At 54.0% G+C, this 24494-nt stretch overlaps 6 protein-coding genes across 6 annotated transcripts; all 6 read right to left on the bottom strand.

Moving 5' to 3' along the window:
• Positions 1-477: 477 nt before the first annotated feature.
• Positions 478-4552, bottom strand: BDP81DRAFT_389745 (uncharacterized protein; the record flags this gene model as incomplete). Its single annotated transcript, XM_060587307.1, has 2 exons — positions 478-1827; positions 1880-4552. 2 exons carry the CDS (start codon positions 4550-4552, stop codon positions 478-480), a joined length of 4023 nt encoding a protein of 1340 aa, XP_060450741.1.
• Positions 4553-12888: 8336 nt separating this feature from the next.
• BDP81DRAFT_87216 (uncharacterized protein) lies at positions 12889-13525 on the bottom strand. The gene has a single exon (XM_060596420.1). The coding sequence runs from the start codon at positions 13430-13432 to the stop codon at positions 12935-12937; it is 498 nt and encodes a 165-aa protein (XP_060450740.1). The 5' UTR covers positions 13433-13525; the 3' UTR covers positions 12889-12934.
• Positions 13526-13780: 255 nt separating this feature from the next.
• Positions 13781-14356, bottom strand: BDP81DRAFT_389744 (uncharacterized protein; the record flags this gene model as incomplete). The annotated part of the gene is made up of 1 exon (XM_060587306.1): positions 13781-14356. One exon carries the CDS (start codon positions 14354-14356, stop codon positions 13781-13783), a length of 576 nt encoding a protein of 191 aa, XP_060450739.1.
• Positions 14357-15442: 1086 nt separating this feature from the next.
• BDP81DRAFT_416318 (O-methyltransferase) lies at positions 15443-17141 on the bottom strand. The gene is made up of 3 exons (XM_060589521.1): positions 16608-17141; positions 16103-16280; positions 15443-15957 (listed from the first exon to the last, which is right to left on the bottom strand). Exons 1-3 carry the CDS (start codon positions 16819-16821, stop codon positions 15597-15599), a joined length of 753 nt encoding a protein of 250 aa, XP_060450738.1. The 5' UTR covers positions 16822-17141; the 3' UTR covers positions 15443-15596.
• A 1298-nt stretch (positions 17142-18439) lies between these two features.
• BDP81DRAFT_468127 (uncharacterized protein) lies at positions 18440-20917 on the bottom strand. The gene has a single exon (XM_060594473.1). The coding sequence runs from the start codon at positions 20696-20698 to the stop codon at positions 18875-18877; it is 1824 nt and encodes a 607-aa protein (XP_060450737.1). The 5' UTR covers positions 20699-20917; the 3' UTR covers positions 18440-18874.
• Positions 20918-21565: 648 nt separating this feature from the next.
• On the bottom strand, positions 21566-22299 carry BDP81DRAFT_445451 (ORMDL family protein; the record flags this gene model as incomplete). Its single annotated transcript, XM_060591954.1, has 3 exons — positions 21566-21610; positions 21670-22028; positions 22164-22299. 3 exons carry the CDS (start codon positions 22297-22299, stop codon positions 21566-21568), a joined length of 540 nt encoding a protein of 179 aa, XP_060450736.1.
• Between the last annotated feature and the right edge of the window lie 2195 nt (positions 22300-24494).

Raw genomic sequence — 24494 nt, 5'->3', positions numbered from 1 at the left:
TCATGAGCGATAAGTCATCATGTTTGAGAGGAGCATGGTATTGTTGACCGCTTTCGCGTATCTAACTAGAAGTGCTTCTAGACTCATCTTCCACTGCCCATGTGGACTGCCAAGAGCCCATCAAGAGTCCTATTATCCAAAGAAAACGATGCCAGGGACCGCCTCAAGGGTCCTTCGTCGAGACCGCTGAAGAAATGAACAAAATCCTATCCCATCTTTGGGAAGAGTGGTATCAAAACATCGGGCACAAGGCACAAGTGTGTAGAAACAAAAAAGGTAGAACCAAACAGAGCAATCCGGGCTCGGCTATGTGCCGATTTTCCCCCCCTCGGTACAATGTGACCAGGTGACAGATTTCTTGCGTGACAATATTACGAACAGGGGCTACATGGTTATTGTTGTATTTTTCTCCATATTTGATGGAGAGATCGTGGTCTTCATTCAGGTCGTGGCTCCGCGCCGGCGCGGCTTGGGCAACTAAGCCAAGCTCGACTTCTTCCGGCGACCAAACATCTTGGAAAAGCTGCTACCGCTGCTTTGTTGCTGAGGCTCTCCGGTAGCGGCACGGGCCGCAGGCTTCATCTGAGGCGGTTCAGAGCTGCGGAGGAATGAGGCTAGGTCGTTGGTACGGCTCGTGGACGAAACAGCCTCCCTTGGCTCAAACTTCTTCATCGGCACGCGTCCCGAGGAATGCATGGCTCCACGGTTGGCAGTAGCGTCAACGGCCCCGTACTTGTCCTGGCCTGGAGCGTTGACTTGAATTGGAACGTGACCATGGGCAGCTCCAGCGCGACCGCTCAATGGCCGACTGTCAACTTTGGCTGGCTTTGCGCCGTTCGATCCCGCACTGCTATCCTTTCTAGAAAAGCGTCCAATAAGACTGGGAGCGCTCGCCTTCCTCTTGGGAACGTTATGAGGGGCCGCATCGGGTTCGGGGGGCGGCGAGTAGTTCTTCAAGAAGTCTGCCAAGCTCTCTTCCTTCTTTGGGGGAGGCCGAACGGCTTGCGCGTAGTCCTCCTCATCTTCATCGCTAAGTTCAATGGCATACGGATCGCGCACACGATGTCTAGTGCGCTTAGGCATCATTTCGTCGTCGTCAAAGCCGTTGCCACTGGGGCGGTTCTTGAGGAGAGCGCTCTGTGAGTTGATCGACGATTGTACAGAGGGCTGGGTGATATCCGTCACGTTGGTCGACGCTTGACTGTATCGAATGTCTGGCAAGCTGGCATCAACAGCCTTACCACCCACAGCACCCGACATCTGGTCAGAATCCATTGTTGTTCGGAATGGGGCCACCGTTCGAGGAATACGGGGATTGTTTGAGCTGGGTGGTCCTCGTCGGATAAAGTCGATAAGATCCGAGTTATCCTCCCGGTTGTCAACGGCAGCATCTCGCGCTTGAAGGCGTGGCCGATTGTTGGATGACGAGATGCGTCTCGAATCCAGGCTATGTTTCACGGGCGGCGGTGGGCCGCTTACGTTCCGTAGCGGTGCAGGACCATTGTCAGCCGTCGGGCCGGTAGACCTGATGAAGTCGGCAAAGTCGTTCATCGCAGTATCACGGGGTACCCGAGCGTCTCTCGCCTGTGGGCCGCCGGTACGCGACCGAGTGAGGGTTGTGCTAGGAGGTGCCTTCGGAACGAAGCCTTTGTTCTTGGCTTCGGGTGGGTGCGAGTTCAGGCCGGTTGCGCGGCTGACAGACATGGTCCTTCGGAGGTCGATGCCAGAAACGGACCTGTTGCGTTCGCCATTCAAGACCATGCGGGCGTCTTCGCTTCTCCTCGACTTGGGTCCAACTACCGGACTCGCGCTCTGTGCCCGATTTCCCTGCATGGCCCATTAGTGCGTGTTAAAAAGGCAATCAAGAAAAACTACTCACATCAATGTCACGCATGCTCTCCGGCGTAAGCGTGTACTGAATGGTCTGGTCACTCTGAATGAGTTCCTCGAAGTTACGAGCGAGATTATCGGCACGACCGGAAGCCTTGCTATCTTCCGAAGTCCTTACGGCTCTGACCTTGCCTGTGCTCGACGAGCCAGATGAGCCAGAGGTTCGCAGATGTCTAGGGCGATCTGGGGAGTCGCGGCCAGCAGCAGCAGATCGCTCAACAGTCACGACTCCGATGCTCGCCGCTGGAGAGTGAGTTCCGTTGGCTGAGCGACCACCGCTGCGGTCGGGCAAGGTTGGCGTCGCGTGAGAGCGATGGCGTGGCGAAGGCACGCATTCCTCGGCGATAGGCCCGTTGTTGTGGGTATCCCTCAAGATGGTGACTTTAGTGACGGATGAAGTGTGATCGTGACGAGGTGACCCTGTACGTTGGGAAGGATTGAAAATGGCCTGGGAAGACCTGATTGCAGGAGTACCGGCTGGGGGTGTTGGAGTTGACGCAGCCGATGTTAGCCGTGAAGGTTGAGCTTGGGCATCCTCATCAACTTCTGAGATGGACTCGTTTGTGTTTTGTCTGCGAGACAGCTTCTCAACGGGAGACCGAGTACGCGGTGTCGAGGTTGATGACCGAATGATGGTTTCAATCTCTACTGACTTTGGCTTCGGCTTCTCTTCGATGATGGGTGGCGTTACGCGAGAAACACTGTTGGCACGGGAGAGGCTGGCCTGCTGAGAGCGGTCAGAAGCGTCAACCGAAGACGCTCTCGAGCCGGTCACAGGGCTCTTAGGCCCGTGAACGTCAACAACGCGAGCTGAGTGGACGCTGGGTGTTCTTTGCAGCAGCTTAGGAGCGACCACGACAGGTTTGCCGGAGTCGGAAATGCTCGGAGAGCTACGCCCAGCAATGGAAACTCTAGAAGAAGTGCAGATCTCTGGTTCCTCGGTAAAGTCATCGATGTCGCCACTTTCTTCTGCTAACCGAGTCTCCTTCTGTGGTGCCTTTACTGTCGAAGCAACAGCAACAGCAACTGCGGTTGCTGCGGTCGCCGCGGTCGCCACGACAGGGGTAACAATTTGTGAGATGCGGTTCGGGTTGCGGGGCTTGGGCTCGGGGGCTTCGTCAGAGTCTAGCTTTGACTCTTCTTCACGAGGCTCAGCTGGCGCTTGCTCTACGATCGGCTTGGTGACTTCAGCCTGGGCTGGCGGCGTCTCGGTCGACTGGGCTTCCACAGCCTCGGTGGAGATTTCCTTGTCTGCAGTTCCAGCCTGTTCCTCGACTAAACCGGTCTCAATTGGCTCTGCCCGGGCGCGTTTAGCAATTGGCGACGTGTAAGGCGAGGGCGACGGGGTTGGCAAGGAATTTGAGCGCTTGCGAGTCGAGGGAGCAGTTGGTGTGTGAGGTTGAGACGTGGTGGGGGTGGGCAAATCATTGCTGGGCTGGGAAGTAAAGATCATCAGACTCTTTGGCCGTTGCGCCGCCGGCTCCTCTGCACCTTCATGATCCGACTCCTCGTCATCGCTGTAGGAAGCCAATCCCGGTACTTCTATCTCGTCAACGTCGCGATCCCCAATCGGCAGAGGGATAGCCGATGCTTTCAAGTATTCCTCTACTTCGTTGATTTCGGGTTCCTCGATTGGAGCTTCTTGGATACCGAGGCCCTTTGCAGGGAGCACGGTCTCGCGGGCTTCCGGAGTAGTGGGCTGTCTGGGATGACCGGAAGAGTTGCGCGAAAAGGGGCGCGATTCCAGAGTAGGAGAGCGCAGCCTCTTCTTCCATGCCCGCCAAAGTCTGCCAAGAGTCCTGTCAAGAGCAACCCGTTCCATGTCCAGCTCCCCAACCACAATCCTGTCAGCAATATCGGCAATGCTCTTTGCGCCCTCCTTGGGCTCCTTTTCGAACTTGGCTCGTAGACGGTGGTACGCGGCTTGACCGGCAATGACCAAGGCTTGTTCGCCCATGTATTCGAGGATTGACGTCAGGAAAATAGCGACTGCAGGTGAGATGACTTCGGGGCCGCGCTCGTCCATGGCAGGCTTGAGATTCTCCTGCTCCATGTAGTAGTCTTCGTCTTCCTCCTCCATGTCGCCGAGCGACGAGTACACCATGCACCTCAATCGCGTCCGCTTCCAAACGAGTTCTAGGTCCCAATCCCTCGGCGAGGCTGGACTTTGCGACTGGACGAGGTCGTCCTCTTCACCGCCGCCAAGGTACTCCCGCAGCTCTTCATCAGCCTGGTTGATGGCATCTTTGGCGAGTTTCGGTTTCAATACTTCGGATACGGCAGGTCTCAAGGCGGCAAGGGTCGTTGCGCGGGAGGCGGACAAAAAGTTGAAGAGAAGTTGGTCGAGGAAGCTGTTCACCAATTGCAAAGCGGCCGTCGACACTAAAGCCGTCTCTCCTGCGGGTTCGATTCCATGTTGATCGTACCAGGTGTCCGCGTGACTATCGTGATCGTTGGTGACGATCTGAGAAGCGGCCGAGGCGGCAATGAAGGCGGGTTCGGGTGTTACGGAGAGGGGAGGAGACATCAGGCCAACGCTCATAATGGTGGAAGGGCGATCGCTCGACACGCTCTGGGTGCGCGACCTCGTCTGGAATTGGGGCGAAGAGAGACCAGGAGTTGGTAGCGACACAGCGGCCGGATCAGCACTTGTGTTGGCCATGTTTGCTGGAGGTCCGGGTCTATAAGTCGAGGAAACCAGTGCTGCAGGTCTCCTGGGCCCGGGTGAGACCACAGGAGATTAGATTGAGGCGACACAAATGTTGGTAGTAGTAGTGTCTCGCAAGCGAATGACGATGGGTCCTTTCAAGAGATCTCGGGAAGTATTGACAGGCGTTTGCGAATATTACAGAATTGACAATGCGAAAGAGGAAGGCTGGGAGGGTATGACGGATGGCTGCGCAAAGTGAGTTGTTAGCGAAGTTAATTTTTGTCAATCGAGCAGGCGACGGCGATTGCAGAGCTGAAACACCTGGTCCACGTTCGCATGGCAGTGAAGGACCTGGGTGTGATCCACTTGGGGGGTATAGGCAGAGAGAGATTCATGCGTGGTAACCACGTCTTGCAGAACATGTGGCACTGGCGAAGAGACTGTGTCGGGGGGAGTGGGAAATCGGGCGGAGTGGTTCGGTATGGGCGTGGCAGAGACGATCAATCCGTATAAGAGGCTGGGAGGCTGCCGTCCAGTCCAGGGGAACGAGGAAGACGCGGTCTTGGGCGCGACCAGGGCGACGAACGGGTGACCGAGTTTCGACGCAGGCAGGCGAACATGGGGGTATGTTGAGTTTGGAGAGGCAGTACAGTATCCGTTGATGGTAACTTTGCTTGATGTGCTGGCCAGGAGATGGCGGCGCGGAGGATTGGATGCGCACAGGTGGGTGTGGAAGGACCGGGAAGGTACAGACGAAAGAGACTCGCAACAAACGTACCTGACGCTGAGTGCGACGGTGATGCAAGAAAGTTTCTGTCCGGACAGGCGACGATGATAGCAGGCGTACAGGAAGTAAGGTAGCTGAGAGCCGATTGGTATATGTAGCGATGGTGGATATAAGCTGAGATTCAACAACGAGGGCAGAAAGGTGGTATGGATATCATGCGACCAGCGGAGGAACGGCCAGCTCGAAACGTAGATGTTGTACGGAGAGAAGAAAGTTGCGGTGGAGGAGAAGAGTTGGAGGTGAGCTGAGCGTTAGGTTGGCAATGGAAAAGAAGGGGACCTTGGTGTGTGAAATGAGGTCTGGGGAGGTGGAGGAGAGGAGAAGTCGGTACAGCAAACGCAGCAGGTTGAGACTTGGTTGACAGAGAGCAAGAGAACTCGAGAGTGGTGGTGGTCGAGAAAGAAAGAGAGTGAGTGAGAGAAGCCGATGCGCATTAGCCACCAGACAGACCAAGAAAAGCCAAAGAAAAACGGACGACGAGTTGCGACCAGGACGGAAGAGGAAGTCTTGAGAAGCCTAGTGCAAAGGGTGTGTTTTTTGTGTCGCGCGCCGCCTTTGAGATGGTGGTGTTAGTGCAGGTGGGCAGAGTGCATTGGAAGTGACATAGCCAGTGGAGGCGGGCGTGGCAGGGTAGGTATCCGTACCATACTCCGTACCTACTCTCCGAGGTGTGTATCCGTAGGTAGGTACCTGGTTTGGATACGGTGCTAGGCGGGCTTTGGATGTTCCTTTTGGGCCAGGGTCGATACTCCGTCCACCTCGAATGTGCAAGTATGATCTGGACGGTTATCGAGTACTTTGTATTTGTCGGGTGCGGTTCAAGCTCTGGTTGTGTGGTTATGTGTGGGTGTATATCGCGGTGTGGGAATCACGAAAGGGCAGAGAAGACGCGGTATCCGTAGAAGCTCTGGGCAATCTGGGCTTCTGTTCCCCCCTCGTTGCCCCTGAGCTGGAGGTGTGGGAAAAGTGCGGGAGGTGAGGTGGGGCTTGGCTCCTTGAGGACAGACAGTGGAGCGGTTCCGTCCCTGAGGTGTGGGCGGTGGGCGACGGGCGATGGATGATCCAATGCATCTGAGCACGAGAGGAAAGATGTCCACCATTCAGGTACCAAAGCATCTGAGGCAAGCCGAATGTGCGGCGTGCCCTGGGTGCCAGGTGGTACGGAGTAAGGTACATGCATGCAAAGTCCAGGGGTGTAAAAGCGAGCGAGCGAGCCGTCCTTTCCCCCCCCCCGGGCCCCAATTGGCAATTGCTTTCGGACGAAGGACAATGTTTGGGATGGTGGGAGGTGAAGACGAAGCGTAAGTACGAAGTATCCGGGAAGTGACAGCCCGCCGCAGGTGCCTCTGCACTATTAACACCAAGCTCGGGGCAAGTACGAAGTACCAAAGTACATGTTCATGGAACCTTCCTGTCTTGCTTTGCCTCGACAATCTCGGGCAGGTGCAAACATCTTTCATAAAGTACCTTCCACTTTCTCTCTGGACGAGGGAAGTCTGGGCAGACAGAATGCGCTCAAGACAAAACTTCAAAAACGGTTACAAAGTCGTAAACCACCCGCTCGCGTTCTCAATTCTCTACTATGAGGTGTGTCTCACTGCGAAGCTCTGGGACGTGAGCGGGAGGGAACCAAGAGTGGACTAGCGTCTCGCGTCTCCAAAAAGGTCTCGTCGCGGTCGTTGTCTCCAGCACGATGGGATGGTTTCGGTGACATCTGCTCATTGCCCACTGTCGAGCCCCTTGCAGTGTGGAGGAAGAAATGGAATCAATGGATGACAGGAGGAAACCTGGAAGACTTTCCAGCCAAGACTTCCCGGCGAAAAGAGGACCCTGGGTCCTGCACAAGACTGGGGTGGCTGGCACTCGTCACGATTTATCCAGATGCTAAAGTCAAGGCCAAATACATATGTGTCCGTACTCCCTACAAATCAAGATAGAGGAGGCTCTGGTACGAACACGTCTATTATTAATTGCATCTCTCTCGATCGGCACTTTGTCCATGCTGTATCATTTCCGTTCTAGCCATATTGAAATTTGGCTGCGGTGCTTGCGAAGCAACGAGTCTGCGATTCTCCAAATACTTGATGGATTCGTCAACCCTGGGTCCCTGCTCAAGCAACCAAGCCCCCCCGTGTTGGCCCCTTTTTTTGATGTTCCTGGTAGATGAGATATGGACCGGTGACCCGTCGTCGACGAAACAATGATTGCCAGACGGGTACCGGGCTTCTTGTCTCGAAACGATGCCAGATACCACTGAGTGCGGTAAATCCGCTGCGAGGTTTACCCTTCACACCAACATGCGTGTGTGTACTCCGTAGCTTGTTCGTACGGATACAGATACGGTGTACGGAGCTCACGTTCGAAATTGTCTTAGCGAGAGCGACCTTGAACCAACTGCGGAAAGGGGCAAGGTAAGTCCACGTTGAGATGAAAGAAAGGGAAGGGGGCAAAGGGTAAAAAAGTCTCCGACTGCGAAGAGCCGGACGAATCGGTAGAAAATGAGCTCACGTCGTGCTGGTCTGCGGTTGCAGGGATATAGATGCAAGGTCGCAAACAGAGTGGATTCTCATGGATTCTCAGTTAATTAGACGTGAAGGGACCATGACCCTGACCCCCTGCCTCTTTCTCACTCTTGAGTCTTGGCCCGACTCCCCTGCTGCCGCCTGCCGTGCGACATCCTCGTCTTCCGTCTTCAATCTAGACCGTCGGGGTCGTGGTCGTGGTCGTGGTCTGCCTTTTTTTTTTTTTTTTTTTTTTTTTTTTTTTTTGACAAAAGTCAGGCATCCGGACGGATACTCGTAGCTGTACGTATATATCTCCATCGAACGGGAGCTTCTCGGTCGAAAATGGCGGCCAGACCTTTGGACCCGATTTACATGTATGTATCCAGTAGACTTCAACTCGATAGTCCTGCTGCCCTTGGTCTCGTCTCGTCAGTTCAACATCAGAGAAAACGAAAAGACTTTGAAATTTGAACAACATCAACATGTCGTCGATTGTCCGCAGGTGGTATCAGGAAAGAGGTTCACACCGATAGGTGGAGGGATCCACTTCCACACGCGACGCAGCCTAGCGTTGCACAGTACAAAATACGACGATCTACGGCCGGACTTGCACTGTATATTTTGCGCCTGCCTCACGTTGCAACTTGCACCTTCCATTTCCCCCGCGGTTGGTGACAAAGAGACGAAGCCATCGCCAGTGATGGTTCTTTCCCTTCCCGATTCCAAAAGCTAAATTGGCCATACATCGGACGGACTTTACTTCATTCAAATTCAAAGAAAAAAAAAGAGTAAATAAACACTTGGCGTCGCGCCCCTTGATATCCTCAGCGTCGATATCAAAATAAGGTACCGCAGCGTGGCCGTTCCGTCGTCCCTCAACCGGCACAACTGCCATCTCTTTCAACATCCCGAGACATCATCGTCTGCAGCTCTGCTTCCATCGCCTCGCATGACATAACGGCTTGTCGCCGCGTGCCAGCTCATTTCCTTCTTGGCTTCTGCCTGCATTTTCAAGCCCCCTCTCCTCTCTGATCTCCGAGTCCATGGCATACATCAGGCCATCTGGCGGAATGACTCGTTTCTTCTTTCTGGCGTTGACACTGCAGAAGCAAGATTGAGATTGTTGTATTTGCTTTCTTACTCGTGGCCGAGGTGAGGTACCTCAAAGGCTCAAGCCACGAAGCCCACTCTTCGGCCGGGTTCCTCTGCGGAAGGCAAGAAAAAAGAAACAACTCATCTACCTAAACCTCAGATAAGCTACCGCACGCAATCCTCCTTGGTTTCCGCCATACCGGTCTGCCTCTTCGATGGCGGGGATACAAACTCGGTCAGCAAGCCCAGATCTCGCATCACGTTGCTCACGTACACGGCTTTCGACACATACAGTGCAACCGTCACATCGCCTCGCAGTCTGCGACGTCCCATCGTCCTTCTCCTAGGTGGTCTTGCAGCCTGCTTGAACTTTTGAAGCAATTTCAATAGCCCTCTCCAGGCTCTCCTGCATCTCCACGACCCTATCAGCATGTCAATCCAGAACCCCGACGCTTTTGGCTACTCATGCTGGTGGGCTTCGAGACGAGTCTACGGAAACAACTCTTTCCAAATTCCTGTCAGCATCGGTTACATCAAGACTAGCCCCGCCAACGTGCAGCCGGCCAGCAAGACTTGCCGGAGTGACGAAACGAAACGAGCGGACAGGGCCGGTTTGTCGCGCATTCCAAACGGGGTCACAGTTCTCAGACCTCTCGATCAAGATCAGGTGAAAAGCCAAGGCTCAACGCAAGGATGAAACTCCCGCGGCCGTTGCATGAGGAAACGGAGACCCAGTTCTCCCAGCTGCCTCTCCACTTTCGAATGTCGAGGGCCGATCGCACGCGGCACGCAGCGCGCACAAATGCTTGACTTTTATGATGCCAGATGATGATGGGACGGAGAACCCAGCATCGACGCGCCACTGATGGGTTCTTCACGTCCGAGCTACAAGCTACGTTACCGACATCGGGGTTTAATTGTCAAAGAGTCAAGTCAACATCGGCGCTCCAACACTGAACTTCGTTACCACGGCCCACTCTAGATGCCATAGTCGCAATTCCCAATGGGCGCACCATAGCCTTCTCGCACAGACAAGGGGCCAGAGGACTACCGACCTTCGTTAATCTGAGATCACGCCGATGAAGCGGACCAGTGGCAGTCACTAAGGAGCAGAATTACTGCACATCACACACCGTGACCCTTTGGGCCTTGGCCGACGTAATGCCTGGAAACAATCCCATATTTGAGTGTCTAGATGCTCGAGAACTAGAACATCTCGGCCAGTCACGGTAGCACACGATGATACTCTGAGACTCTCCATTTCCAGACTCTCCACATACTGGAGGCAAAGCAATCAATCTGCTGGCGTAGTGTACACTTACCCCAAAAAAATCCCCCCCATTTGCGTCTGATCGAATCAGCTAGCGGGGCGAAAGGTGGTGCCAGCTGAACCCCCAAGTTTAGTAGAACGTCGTTATTCATTAAACTTGGGGATCTAACCACCAAGCGCCTTGTCAAAGAGACGACGATTTGCTACGTCCACGACATACGGGGCTGCCCTAGCCCGATATTCTCAGTTTAGCCTGCACATTGCTATCCGTAGTTGGCAGATGCCCAAAGAATGGCCAACCCGAAAGCCACCGGGCCTTGTTCCGAGCTACTAGACTGCGCCTGGGCGACAAAGAGGCGCAATATCCGCCGTATCATTTGTCGATCCTTCTTCAAATGGCCATCCTCCATGAAGACGGTGCCTGGCTATCTGCGTCGGAGGCGCAAAGGTGTATGTGCGGCCCAGTTGTCAGCTCCCATGAGTCGATAGATGCCGTTCCGTCGCGGCAGCCGATGGATCAATGAGCGCCTCTTTGGAAATCTTTGCCGGCTCTTGGCAAACCAGTCTTCCCACGATGAAAGAGCAGAACAGCCCTTGGACCTTATACTGTAAGCCGTTGTTTGGTCGATAAGCCTCCTGCTTAATCTTCAGGTTACAAGACAGTGGCTAACGTGATGCATAGCGCTTGTCTTCGAAAAGGTTGCCTTGCACCCGTGCTCTGGCTGACAGGGTGTTTTTACGATGGAGGATTTCCCTTTGATGGTATACGTGGTATAAGCAAACACAGTGACGCCGTGCCACGATACCCAATATCTTCACGAGGGGGTTGAGCAGCTACGGTTGTTCTCTTCTACCTCGTGCCACGCGTCCACGTCGCCGTCACACGCCGCGGACGTTAACTCTTTCGGGACGCAATAAGGCTGGCTGTGGACCTGGGGCCTTGGAGTTGGGCGATTCCATTCAGCCAACTAGCTTGCAGAAGCTCGCTGCTTGTTTGCGACAGAGTTCCCTACGGCCGACGGAGTGGACGCCCCGCTGATGAGCGACAGAAGATCGACTCAGCCTGTCAAATAGATGGCCAATGTCTCACCGATGTAGTCCTCTAGTGGTGTATAGGCCAAGGTTGGAGGGTGTGGACTTTCCATTATCCTTCATGGCGATCTGCAGCGGGCAGAAGCCAGTGGCAGCAACATTGCCGAACTTTTTTGCTCGAAGCTATCGGCTCCATCAATGTTGGCGCAGCATCCCCGGCAGTCTGCGTTTGGTGATCAGAAGGCGACAGCGGTTGAGAGATGCTGTTCGCTAAGGCGCATGCAAGCATCGGCAGAGGCAAACACGCATATATCGACTTGGCTAAGGTATCGGTCTTCGCGGGGGTTGTACTACTCTGCATGGTGCCCGGCTAAACCAACAGCCACTTCTTTACAACTACACGCGAATGTCTCACGGGCATCCGGCCTCCATTCCGCGCCTGCTTCGTCATCAGCCAACGGTGTGGACTCTGCAAACGGAAGCGAGCTGCTCAAATTATCATCAATTAGATGGTTCGTTTGCAAACGCCATCCCGACTCAGCCGGCAACGGCAAGCGACTTGACGTCTCGGTGCATGATGACCATGTTTTCGCGTGCGTTATCGTGGTGGAATTCTCCAGCGAGAAACGAGGACCTCTCGCTGACCATTGCTCTTCGGCCATGACCTGATATTCTGCGACCGTTCAACGCCCTAGCATCAGGTAGGGTTGACAACAAGGAGATGAAGTCCTGAGGTCAGGCAAACAAGACAGACGGGAAACAAAGACTCGGCGCGATGACGGTACTTGGCTTTCGCTCCCAAGCCCAATCAGGTGCCGTTTCTTTCGGATAAGATCTGGCCGGTACAACCAGTAACAAGCCTCTTGGTGAGTCTTTGTTCGAAGCCTCCTCTCTCTGACAAGACATGGTTCGAATAACGAGGGTAGCACCTGCAGCCTCCAGTCTGTGAAGTCGAATGTACTCGTCTTCGACTGCATCTTCGAAATACCATCAAAGCTTATATCGACTAATAGTTTGTGTCCTAGATTCCGGTACTTGGTATTCAATGCTCCGTAGTCGAACTACCCCAGATATCTCTAGGCCTAGTCAAAAGCCTAGGCATCGGCAAAAGTTCCACACAAGCAAAAGATAGCGGTTTGTGCTTGCAGCTCACCGAGCTCGAACGTGGGTGCTGCGCAGGGTTCGTCAGGCCAAGGATCGCTATAATCAAGCTTCGTTTGTTTGTTGACTGCTTGCCTAATATACGGGAGCACACACCGGCTGACGATGACCGAGCTCACCCCAGTCACCCACCCACCCTGATCTAAGATGGCAGATCTGGCCCTCCTAGACTCATCGATCCCAATTACGCCGATTTGTCAACGGCGGCACCCAGTCATCTTGGCCTGTGGTATATGAGCCTAGCTCATCCTTACGTTTGCACGGTTTTCCGTACGGGCATTGCTCGGGATCCGTGCTCCGTGTCTGGGACCCTTTCACGATACGTGCGGCGTTGCCAGCTAGTCAACCTGGTCCCTTCAGTTTATATAGTCGATGGAGCTAGTGCAGTCTGCATTTGTTGGCTCGAGCTCATGATATTGATCCTGCCCAGATTTCCAGGCAAACTTACTGTGTAGAGTGTTGGCAAACGCAACCTCCCTTTTTGGCATCCTGCATTAAAGAAGCTACATTTCACAATCTTCCCATCTCCAGCCTAGGTTTCGATCACTTCACGTGGTACCACAGAAAAACTCTAGAAGCAATGTCCTTCCGTCTTCTTCTCCTTCTTTTACCCCTTGGCCTTTCACCCTACCCCGTACGTACCCCGAAATCATGTAAGAAAGAGCGACGAGCCGTCTCATGTCGTGGTCCTCGACCTCCCCACTCCACACCCCTGCCCTGCCCTGTGATGCAGCCAGGAAGTGAGGAGAGTCGGAGGACACCAAAGTCATTGTGTATATTGCATTAGACTGGCTGCAAAGTAAGATATTAGTGGGCGATGCCCGCCAAGTGCAGCTTGCGCAGCGACTGTGCGGCGTGTCGTTGGTTTTGAGCTCCCACTCTTCGCCGAAACACACCAACGATGCTTTGGTCCGCTGTCGTGTCAGGCGGGGCCGGTGAAAGTTCACTGGTGAGGGTTGAGGATAGGTGGGTGGCTTTGATATGTAAGGCAGAGTAGATGCGAGCAGGCTTATTGCTGCCGAGGGGAGCAGGGCGTCGGTGATCATTGTGATTATGGTATCACACGTGTTATGTTACTTTGGGAAGCTGTGTTGTGGTTGGGCTGCTGCTTGCGTGTGTGTTGTTTCCCCCTTCTCTTGTGATAAAGCCTGGACTTTTGCGGCGGTTATGAAAGGAGGGGTCCCCCCCTTATCTGTGATTTTTCGCCGATATCACAACTTGTTAGTGTAACTCACCTACCACCGTACGCTGGAGCTTTTGTGTGTAGTAAGGCCGAGGTTTCTCCCTCGTTCAGAGAACAGGGCGGCTCCCTAGGGAAACGAGGAGGGACGTGTTTCCTTCCGACACGTTCTTTCTCGGGGACTGTTGGGTGTACATTGCGGTTTTGGGTACTTTCAATTCTGGTGCCACGCGGTACTCTGTGTCTCGAAAGTCTGCTCCGAAGCCTTGATGAATAAAGTCTTCCCGTTAGCAGTGTCCAGCGGCGTCACATCATCACTACTGTCATCTAGGAAACGTGATCTACTCGCCGTATTGATCCCAGACCCAGATCGAGACCGAGAACGCGAAGCAGACCCGTCCCGCTCGACGCGGACGTCGACGGCCCGGCGGAGGACTTCGGCCAGGAGCGCGAATTTGCCCCGCCGGTTCTCTTCTTCGTCCTCGTCCTCGTCGGCACATCTGTCACCTTGATCGAGAGTTGTAGGGCGATGGTGCGGCGGAGGCGAAGGTAGTGGTGTTGGAGGCGGAAGGGGGAGCGGGAACAGGTTCCGGTGCTGGGCTTCGAGACGGCGGCAGGCGAGGCATTTGCCTGATTTGCGGAAGACGCCTGAGCAGGAGAGGTCTGGGCAGGAGAGGTCTGGGCAGCAGTTGGGATGGCGAGGGTGAGGCTTTCTTGGACAGGGGTGGGTTATGTGGTGGCCTTGCCAGCAGCCGCAGGCTATGTGGTAGATGTTTTCTGCGAGACACATTGTGAGATATACTCCGTAACTGAGGCCTAATTTGGACCCATGATGGTTTGGCGGGGGAGAAGGGGGAGGGAAAGGTGGAGTTGCGGATGGTGGCGGTTGGTGATTGAGGTTGTTGACTTACCTTGGTCTATCGTGAGAGCTGGTCGGAAGTTGAGCTGGTGTAAGTTGGTGTTGGTGATGTGTGCCAGCGGCTCTACGGAGTAATAAACTTGATTTGTTGGCGTCTTTGAAGTGGTAGTAGTCTTTTGTAGTTTTGTCCCCCTTTTCCTTCTCCTCGTTGTTGGGGCATCTTCTGGTAATATAGACCCAGCAGAGATGCGAGATTCCTTTCTCGTGAATAGGGGTTCTGCAGAACTTTGGAAGATGTGTTGTTAAATATTGAGTTTACTTTGTTCGTAGAGCATAAAGGCCCCTCATGTTGACCAAAGAATGGAGTTGGTTGTGTGCGTACGGAGGTGAACAATGGGGAACAATAAAGGACTCTTCATTCTGAACACGATGCTATGTCCTTCTTGGACATTTTTCCTTTCTTGTGTTGTGAGTCGGTTTGCCTTTGAATACATGCTGACGATGAAGTACGTATACAGTCGTATCAAGCATTGTAAGTGTAAGGCCAGAAAGGGGAGGGAAGTAACCTAGCGAACGACGTAATTTCAAGTTGTCGTTGTTTATCCTATTTTTTGGGCTCTTATATGCGAGCATTCCTCTCGTTGCAGGGAGAGAGAAAGAGAGAGAATTTCTATAAGGGTACCCCTTTGAAGAGATAATATTGATTTCAGTCAAGAAAATGAGTTAGTTGAGCGGGTCGGTACGATCCGGCTTTATTGGGTTGGATAGGAGGTTTATGTTCGTGAACAATGGAGGTTGAAGCGGCAAATTTTCAGACTTCCGATTGACAAAGAGATTAGAATGCATTCCTATCGAAAGAAAGGGATTAAGACTGGCAAGCATATTTAATTATGAGACTGTAGCAGTCAAGAGTTGATTGACTTGAGAAACTCCAAGAACTACAAAGTTGACACTTCTGAAACCATTTCAATCTGCCATTTCAAGATGTGCCGACTGAGGCTTATGTATGGGATATATGTGTATCATCTGCCTAGAAAAGAGTATGTCACAGTCTCACGGTTTCATGATCATGTATTCATTTCTACACATCTTCTCTAAACTCTGTAGCCTCATATAGCTGCCTCCAAGGTTTTCTTCCCTCGGGGTGTCTCCAAAAACTCGCTCGCCCACTTTAGTCAACCAACCTAGCAAGATGAACACCATCATACAACGGCATCAACCAAGAATCCAACCGCGGCTCGTCGTGCACGGCACTGTTAAACTCGCGCAGCTTGTCCACGTCCTCGGACTTCCAGTACGCCGCGCGTTGGCTCTTCTCGCGCTCCATCCACGGGTTCTCGTCCGAGTCGTCGGCGACGATGCCGCGGCGGAGGACGTTGTCCGCGACGATGAGGCCGCCGGCACGGAGAAGACGATTCTTGCCGTTTGTTTGGGAGGAGGCGAGGATGGTGGACAAGTATGATGGGTATCCTGACTTTTGGGCGTCGATGAAGATTAGGTCGTAGGGTTCTGAGGGGTTTAGGGTTGGTAGGCTGCGGGAGTGTGTTAGTGAGGTAGAATGAGGCGTTTCTCATAGTCCCCTTTGTGCTGGTATTATTCTCCGGTTTTCATCCGATGAAGGTTGGTGGCAATCGGGGCCATCATATGGGAAAATTGAGCTTGGGGAGAGAAACTCACGTCTCCAGAGCATCGCCGACGACAACGGACGCGTTCTTGATGCCGTTGGCGGCCCAGGCCTCCTCGGCTTGCTTTGCATAGTCTGCGCTGAACTCGAGGCCGGTAACGGTGCCTTCGGGCCCCACGGCGTGAGACCAGACCATGCCGGAGTAGCCGACGTAGACGCCGATTTCGAGGACTTTATATTGGTTTCGTTAGCAAACGGTCTTTGACTTTGGGTTGAGTTGAGTAAGAGCCGTTTGTAGCGTTTAGACTCAGTGGCTCTATGAGAAATGGCTCTGGCAGAGATCTGAGGTGTTGGGGAGAGGTTCGGCAACGCTCAACTCCTTCACCTAGGTCTCTCCAAAGTTTCGCTTGAAGTTGAGATGAGGTTGTGAGATGAACCGCGTCTCGTGAGATAAATGGTGTTGCAATCTCACGTTCCTCTCAAAGACGCCCGACGGTTCTCAACCGCCTTAACCCCCCAAACGAAGACACACAGAAAGAGACCTCTACGAAAACTCACTTCTCTTAGCCCCAATAAGCTTCGCAATCCAAATGTGATTCTGCGCCTGAAAATTGCTAATCATCAACATGGACGTCTCGGGCTGCGTCTTGTCAATGTGGTCGTGGTAGGCGACAATGTGCGTGGGCAGGTCGGTGGAGCGGGACTCGGAGTACGTCGTCACGTTGCGCGAGACGGACTCGTTTGGATAGAGGACCGAGACGGAGGACTTCATCTTGACTCTGTGTGGATGTGTGGCGTTTTTTCAAGCTGCGTGTGACTGGACCGGCTTTCGTTTATTCTGGGAAGAATCAAGTTTCACAGAGAAAAAAAAAAAGTGGTTTTGTAAGATGTAGTGAGGGAGAGTAGGCGTTCCGAGGATGAGGTGAGGTCAGGAGTTGGTTGGACTTGGATCGAGTCAGGTGGATTGCAACGGGACCATACGTCGGAACTTCTTGTCAAACAAGTGTAATGTATTGCAGGAATAGTAATTTCCAAAGAAAGAAACGCAGGAAGATGAGAGAGAGAGAGAGAGAGAGAGAGAGAGAGAGAGAGAGAGAGAGAGAGAGAGAGAGAGAGCGAGAGCCTTGTTTGTGTGTTTATGCCAAGTATCAAAAGCCCGACTGGCCACCCCTCCTCCACCGCCAAAGGTCGTTCGTTGGCGTTGATTATCAAGTATTCAGCTTCATGACAAGTGACAACTACGGCACATCGTGTCACAATCCCCCCCAGTCCCATCCCGCGCGCGGAATGGTGGATAAGACCCAAGAAAGGGAGCGCCGCGCCCCCAAGTTCCGAGAGAGCCGAAGCAAGATCGACCCCTCCATCCATCGGTGCGGATTCCACCCCCACCTCTTCACCTCCCCCGCCTTCGGAGCAAGATGCCGGCTGTCGAGTGTCGTTTAGTAGCGTCCCCCGGTTACGCAATCGCCCAGATTCACCCCCCCGCCAAAGCAAACAGGAAACTCCAATGGCATTTTACGAGTATTTCGTACGGACATAGAAGTGTGATGAAAAGGTAACTAGCTGATCTGCCGACTCGGCCGAAGTCGCCATGTGCTCGGCGCTCGGCGACTGGATAGGTAGTCAAGCACACGTAAAATCAGTCTCCTTCGGACTCATTCAGACGATGAAGAGGCGCTTTGGTGGATCTACCTTTACCCAACCAACCGCGACGAACTGTTACAACTCCAAGTCTAGAAATCCTCGGGCCTGACACACGGCACTTTTGGGGATGGTAGGTAGGTAGGTAGCCACTTCGATATCGGCGCTCTATTTTCGCCGCATTCTTGCCTTTTGGGGATTCCGCTACCTTGCGCTTTTGCGTTCTACCTCAGACGCCTTTTTTTTCTAAGGTTTTTTTTTTATAATTTTTTTTTACAGGTGCTTGTTTTACAGCGGGAGGTTTATCTTGCAGCTGAGTCGAGGGGAACGGGCACTCACCCACCGCACCGCACCGCACTGCACTGCATCTTGCGACTTCGGATTATCCGTACCGAAGACTATAGTAGTAAAGTTGGGATGGAAGAAGTTTGGAAACGCGCTCGGTGCCGTTGCGGCGGGACTATCTGGTCTACCTTACACTCATGTACCTCGCCCTACTACGAGTACAGACCGGACCACACCATCCCATTAAAACGCCGTTTCTGTTTCGGGAAGGCGGGGCGGTTCCGAGGAAGAACTACGTGATTCTTCAGTAACATCTTAAACACCACACCGTAAACCCAAATAGGTGATTATCTGCGCAACTGGACGATGCTTTGTACCATGCATAACCATTTCCAAAAGAAAAAAGGCCCCTCATGTTCACTATTTAGTCTCTTGTTTTTTCACATCGCTCTGTCATCATTACGTTTTTGACAAAATGGAGTGGTTTCCAAAGTGTTGTATTAAGGCGGGAACTTTAAAGTCTAGTGACTTACACTACAAAAACTACAAGACTAGAAGCAGTTGACGAGATGCTTGAACAAAAGGCGGGGCGACAGGATATTACGACCTGACAGATTAAGTCTTTTATCCAAGCTCGAGCCAAAGTTGGTTCCTATATGCTCTTCCACTGTAACACTTTTTCCTCCTCCTTTTTTGGTCTGGTAAGACTGGCCATTCAACTCCATTCCACACGCTTCAACTCAGATGAAGCTAGAACATAGGAAGAAGAGAGATAGGCAGAAGTCTACTACTTTCCAGTAACTGCTTTTCAGTAGCTACTCTGCAGCAGGCCGTACCCCTTCCTCTGCCCCCCCTCGAACTTCTTTGCAAAAGCGTCTTCCGTGAAGTTATAGAGACACTCAGAGGAAGAAGGCGGCGACCATGAGGGCACCGCCGAGGGTGAGAGGTGCCTTGAGGTAGCTGCCGCCAGCGGTGGGGACCGTGGAGGGCTTGCCTCCAGTGGTGGGCGGCTGGGCGGGAGGCTGCGCCGGAGTCTGGGCAGGGGGTTGCGCAGGCGGCTGAACAGCGGGTTGAGTAGGGGGTTGAGCAGGAGGCTGGGCGGGAGGCTGAGCGGGAGGTTGAGAAGGAGGCTGCGCAGGGGGTTGAGCAGGAGGCTGAGCGGGAGGTTGAGAAGGAGGCTGCGCCGGGGGTTGAGCAGGAGGTTGAGCGGGAGGCTGCGCGGGAGGTTGAGCAGGAGGTTGAGCGGGAGGCTGCGCCGGGGGTTGCGCGGGAGGCTGAGCGGGAGGCTGCGAAGGGACAGTGGCAGGCGTGTTCGCCGTGACGGTAGAGTTGTGGTAACGGACTCTGGTGACCGTAGGGCAAGGTGTGCTCGAGGCCTGAGGGGTGACGGGGACAGCCTTCTGCGAAGACGCCACGACGACGGGAGCCGAAGACGCAGGCGGCACGGCGAGCTGGGACGAGACCACGACAACGGGCTGGGACGAAGGGGGAACAGCCTTCTGCGAAGACAAGACGACGACAACGGCGGAGGTCGAGGCCTTGGCGGTCGTGGTGGTTCTGGGCTTGTGGGTGGTTGTCTCCTTGATGGCTGAGGTGCAAGGGGTCGTGGCGTTGTGGCGGCGGCTAGAGGTCACGATCTTGGAGGTCGTCTTGGGCTTGTGGGTGGTCGAGGACTTCTTGGAGCTAGAAGAAGACTTGCAGGGGGTGGTTGTGGACTTCTTGGAAGTAGAAGACGCGCAGGGGGTGGTGGTCTTCTTGGTTGAGGTGGTGCAAGGAGTGGTCGTGGGCTTCTTGGAGGTAGAGCAAGGAGTGGTTGTCGGCTTCTTAGAAGTAGAGCAAGGAGTCGTGGTAGGCTTCTTGGAGGTCGAGCAAGGAGTCGTGGTAGGCTTCTTGGAGGTCGAGCAAGGAGTCGTGGTAGGCTTCTTAGACGTAGAGCAAGGAGTCGTGGTGGGCTTCTTGGAGGTCGAGCAAGGAGTTGTGGTAGGCTTCTTGGAAGTAGAGCACGGGGTCGTGGTGGGCTTCTTGGAGGTCGAGCAAGGAGTCGTGGTGGGCTTCTTGGAGGTCGAGCAAGGAGTCGTGGTGGGCTTCTTGGAGGTCGAGCAAGGAGTTGTGGTAGGCTTCTTGGAGGTCGAGCAAGGAGTCGTGGTGGGCTTCTTGGAGGTCGAGCAAGGAGTCGTGGTAGGCTTCTTGGAAGTAGAGCACGGGGTAGGCTCGTGCTTCCTGGTGGATGTGGTGCAAGGGGTAGTCGTCGAGGTGGTCGTGCAAGGCTGGGTGACGGTGACGACCTTTGTGCTCCAAGTCCAGGTCGGCCGGCCGTGGCCGGGCACAAAGACCCGGGTCACGGTCGTCTCGACGACGGTCTTCGGGTCCAGGGGCACCGGGGGGAAGTCGGGCTGCGACGGCTGCCAGCCGGCCGGACGGGTCGAGACAAGCATCTGAGCCTGGGCCAGTCCGGCGAGGACGGCAACGGCGACGGTGGCAGTGACCCTCATGATGTATGAGAAGGGGGTAAGGTGGGAAATGAGAGAAAATGGTAAAAAACGATTGACTGAGAGAAGAAGTGAAAGGTTCCCGCCTTCCCTACACGATGACAGTGAGCGAGTGACTGATGAATCGGATGAGGATGAGAGAGGAGAATGTCTGGAGTCTGTTCGTCGACTCGCTTTATTTATAATCGTCGGTCTGGGGGCCTTCGATGACCTTGATCCTTGATGGTCCTTCATGTCTGCACGGCTCGCTGCGTATCAATTCCTCATGATGTTGAGAAGAGAGTTCGAAAGAATGGAGCAAAAACCAAACACCGGGGCCCAACACGCGCAGCGTAGACCACAGGGTTGTGAAGCCATTGAAGCTTATGCAGAAAGCTTCTCACTCTTGAGCCACTTGGGACATGAGCTCCTCCCTTCCTGAAGATCAGTGGCCCCAAATACCGATGGCAACAGGTCAAGGTTTTTCTCGTCAAGCCATTGGAACCTCTGCGGAACGTCTCATGGCGCCGTTCTGGAGCTGGACGGCAAGGTCAGGTTGCCTGCGAATACGGTCTCCTGTGAGATATAAGTTGGTTTCGGCGAATAAGAGAAGGAGATGGCGAGAGTAGTTGAAGTCTTTTCACGCGTTGGCGACACCATTGGCGTTCACTGGACGATTTTGATGGAGAAGCTGCATGTTTGAACCTGTGCTTGAAAATTGATAAAAACGCTTGGGTACATATGGTGGCGGGACCTCTATCGGACCTCTTCCACCACTCGGTTGCCCGCCATTCGCTTTTCGTGATAATTCTGCAGCGCCCATATACCTTTCGTCATGATATTCGACACCCAAAACTTATTGATTCCGATGAGTGGCGTCCGCTGTTGTGACTCGAAAACGGAAGAGTGGTGATTTGTGCACCTTGACGGAGCTCTCGACGCCAGTCGATAAGCCTTGTGCTTGTTGCTTCCAAGCTCCCCTCAGCATCTGCGCGACCTGCAACGCTCAACTTTGTGTGTTCCGTGTCGGACCATGCTCGCTATGTATGCCTTCTGTCGACTCCATTCTTTTCCACTCTCGGAACACGCTTCCCAGACCCTAACGCCATATTGCCACGCAGTTTAGTAATCGGAGTCGGAAAACAGACCGAACCGCATTCGGTGGCTCTGTGTCCATGGTCAGCTTTGAACTTTGTGCGTCTTGTGTCAATGAGGGAAAAACATACAAAAGGCAGCTTGGGAATGACAACTGCTAGCACGGCCAGGAAGTTGATGCTAAAGTAGGCCAGGTCGTAATGCGTGTAATGCGTGCTAAGGAGGAAAAGCACGATTGGCACGCTGAGCAAGAACTTCTTGGCGGGTGTGTATTGTGCCCCGTCGTCAATTTGCTCCCACATGTTCAGGTTATCAAAAGCACCGCCGTTGAACTCGAATGGCACGCCGCGAACGTAATGGAACATGATGTAGGATCCAAACATGTACGAGATATTCGTCAGAGTCCAGGATGTCTCCTGTGACACGCCCGGCATGACATCGTAGAATATCTTTAAGCAAAGGATGAGGACGAAGTGGATTGTCCAGGCGCCTAGAGACGATGATTGTCAGTTTCTGTTGTCCTTCCTCCCAATGGGGCTCGATAGGCTGGCACGCGACCAAAACAAAGGAAATGGAAAGGGGCAATGGGATAGCTTCAAAAAGGGGAGCTTCGCGCGGGGCTCACCTTTGGCATTGACCCAGTTCGCATTGAGGTTGGGCACGACGGCCTGGTCGCTTATCTGCTCGAGTGTCTCTTGCGGTTCGTAATGGACCTGGAGGATGCTGCTAGATCTCCTTCTGCGGGCACCGGGTTCCGCCATTGCTCTGTACGATCCGCTGCCACTTCGCGGGGGATTTGTGGCCGCGTCGTACGAGACGGTGCGAGAGAGGAGGATTGGGGAAGACAGTTTGGCGGTGTTGGAGGGGGCGTTGGGGTGCGGGTTGGGTTTTGTGGGTGGAATGGAAGAGGGGGAAGTCTCTGCGGGCTCTCGGGATCGTCGTCGGCGTCCTCGTGATGCTGGGGTTCGGCGGAGTGATGAATTTGTCGTGTGCTGGCGGCCCCCTTGATGATGTCACGGGGAAAGCGAGCAGCAGCAATTGACGTTGAAGTTGATGCGGGCGTTGTATATAGGAGATGCTTGGACTGAATGTGGTTGAAATTTGATGGAAGCGAGAGTAGAGAAAAAGGTGTCGTCGGGACAGTCGAAGAGAAGCGAGAGCGAGATTCTGGCTGTGAATGTTTGGGGATGCCGTCGTCGTAATAGTCTACTTGGCAATGGGATGAAGGAGAGGATGGGACATTTTCCATTAGATATTCATAGTAAGGTAGCAGCAGTCAGCGGAACGGGGGCACTCAACTGGGGCCCTTGGGGGGGGAGGAGGACAAAAAAGACTGGGGCCCATTGGGACGTCCCCGACAAGGCCACGGCACAGGGCCTCAGGTGCAGCTGCGCGTGCAGGCACTGGAACCAGGCACAGTAAAGACCCCACTCATCCACTCCTCCCCAGCAAAGACACGACAGCACAGAACAAGATTGGGATCCGAGCCGACTGACAGCTGGAGACAGCATCAATTCCTCCATCTTCACACAGTCATGACAGCCAGTGCCAGCCGACACGAGCGTAACGAGGGGACACATTGATGCGGACGACGGGCGTGGAGCCACCCCTGGTCAGGGTCGTTCAGGGGACCACCCCAATTTCAGCGGGCACGGGAGACTTTCGAGAGGGGAGGGGGGACGCTGGCTGGGCAGGGACGGAGTTACATACAGTACGAGCACTGGCAGGTCCCGATGGGAGAAAGAGATGGACGGGACTGGACTTGGGGCCAGGGACACCTTACCTCAGTTCACAGGAGAGAAAGCAGAAGAGAGCGGGAAGCAGGGCAGGCATTCCCGACTCTTGGAGTCATGAAAGGTATGTGCGGATGGCATGGGAAGCCCACCACTCGCAACTTGCAAGAGGCTCTTGCTCTTGCACCTTATCTCCTTGGCCTGCGGATAGGAAGCTTTTTCTTCCAGGTGCGACATGCCCAGCCGGTTCACACACCCGACGAAATGTTGCTCGATTTGACAACCTTCTTCCTCCCCCACCATCGAAGAAGAAGAAAAGAAGGGACTCTGATTGTTGCATACAGATATCCCCTCCCCAGCTCCCACATACAGCAAACGGCATACGGCATGCGCACAACCCTGCCGAGAGCACGGCTAAACCAAGCACGAGAAAAGATCCAATACCTACAGCGACGCGTCCCGCGGGAAGGGCACTGATGATGGCCGACGTGAGCACAGCCAGCCAGACAGACGGTCAGACTCAGACCCAACATGCCACTGTCCCGCCGCACAGATATCCGTACTGTAAGCTCCCCTGCGTTTCCTGGCCCGGCCAATCGTGCTGCAGGAAGGGTAGCGCAGGACGGAGGACGGAGCAGCTTGCGGCGTAGGTTCACAGGTGCATTTGCTAGCGAATTGGGGGCAGGAAGGGGTTCCCCTGGCCAAGTTCAACTAGGAAGATGCCCCTATTTCCGACATTTAGTGACGGCAACTCGGTGGTCAATCGCCATTGGGGAGGGATGAGATACAGCAGCAAAGAGCAGACTGGCCAGATGTGGAAGCACTCTCACACCCATCCGGATACAACCGCTGGCTGGATCGACCCTATCACACAAGGCCGCCCACCGTCCATATACGCCGCATGAACATGCCATCAAGCTCTGAAGAGAGTCTAAGCTTTGTTGAGCCTGAAGGAGCAAAGCAACAGCAGAGCAGCACGATCATATACAGCCCATCCGTGCCATCTTCTCTTCGCCTCACATCATGACATGGATCACATCACACCTGGGGTTCCTGGCGTCTGGTCATCCTACCCAGATTCGCGTACGGGAACGGATAGAAGCGTGCAAGAAGGATGATGGCGGCATGGCCCCTCCTCCCCAAGTTGTCGATGCCGTCTTGGACTCCGTATTCTGTACTCCGTACCAGTCTTCCCCAAGACATACGGTGTTGCTCACTCTTCC

This window comes from Colletotrichum phormii, assembly GCF_030913505.1.
Source record: "Colletotrichum phormii strain CBS 102054 chromosome Unknown BDP81scaffold_2, whole genome shotgun sequence".
NCBI classification, from domain to species: Eukaryota; Fungi; Ascomycota; class Sordariomycetes; order Glomerellales; family Glomerellaceae; genus Colletotrichum; species Colletotrichum phormii.
The sequence above is the reverse complement of the archived record's forward strand: the minus strand, read 5'-3'. Positions and strand labels throughout refer to the sequence as shown.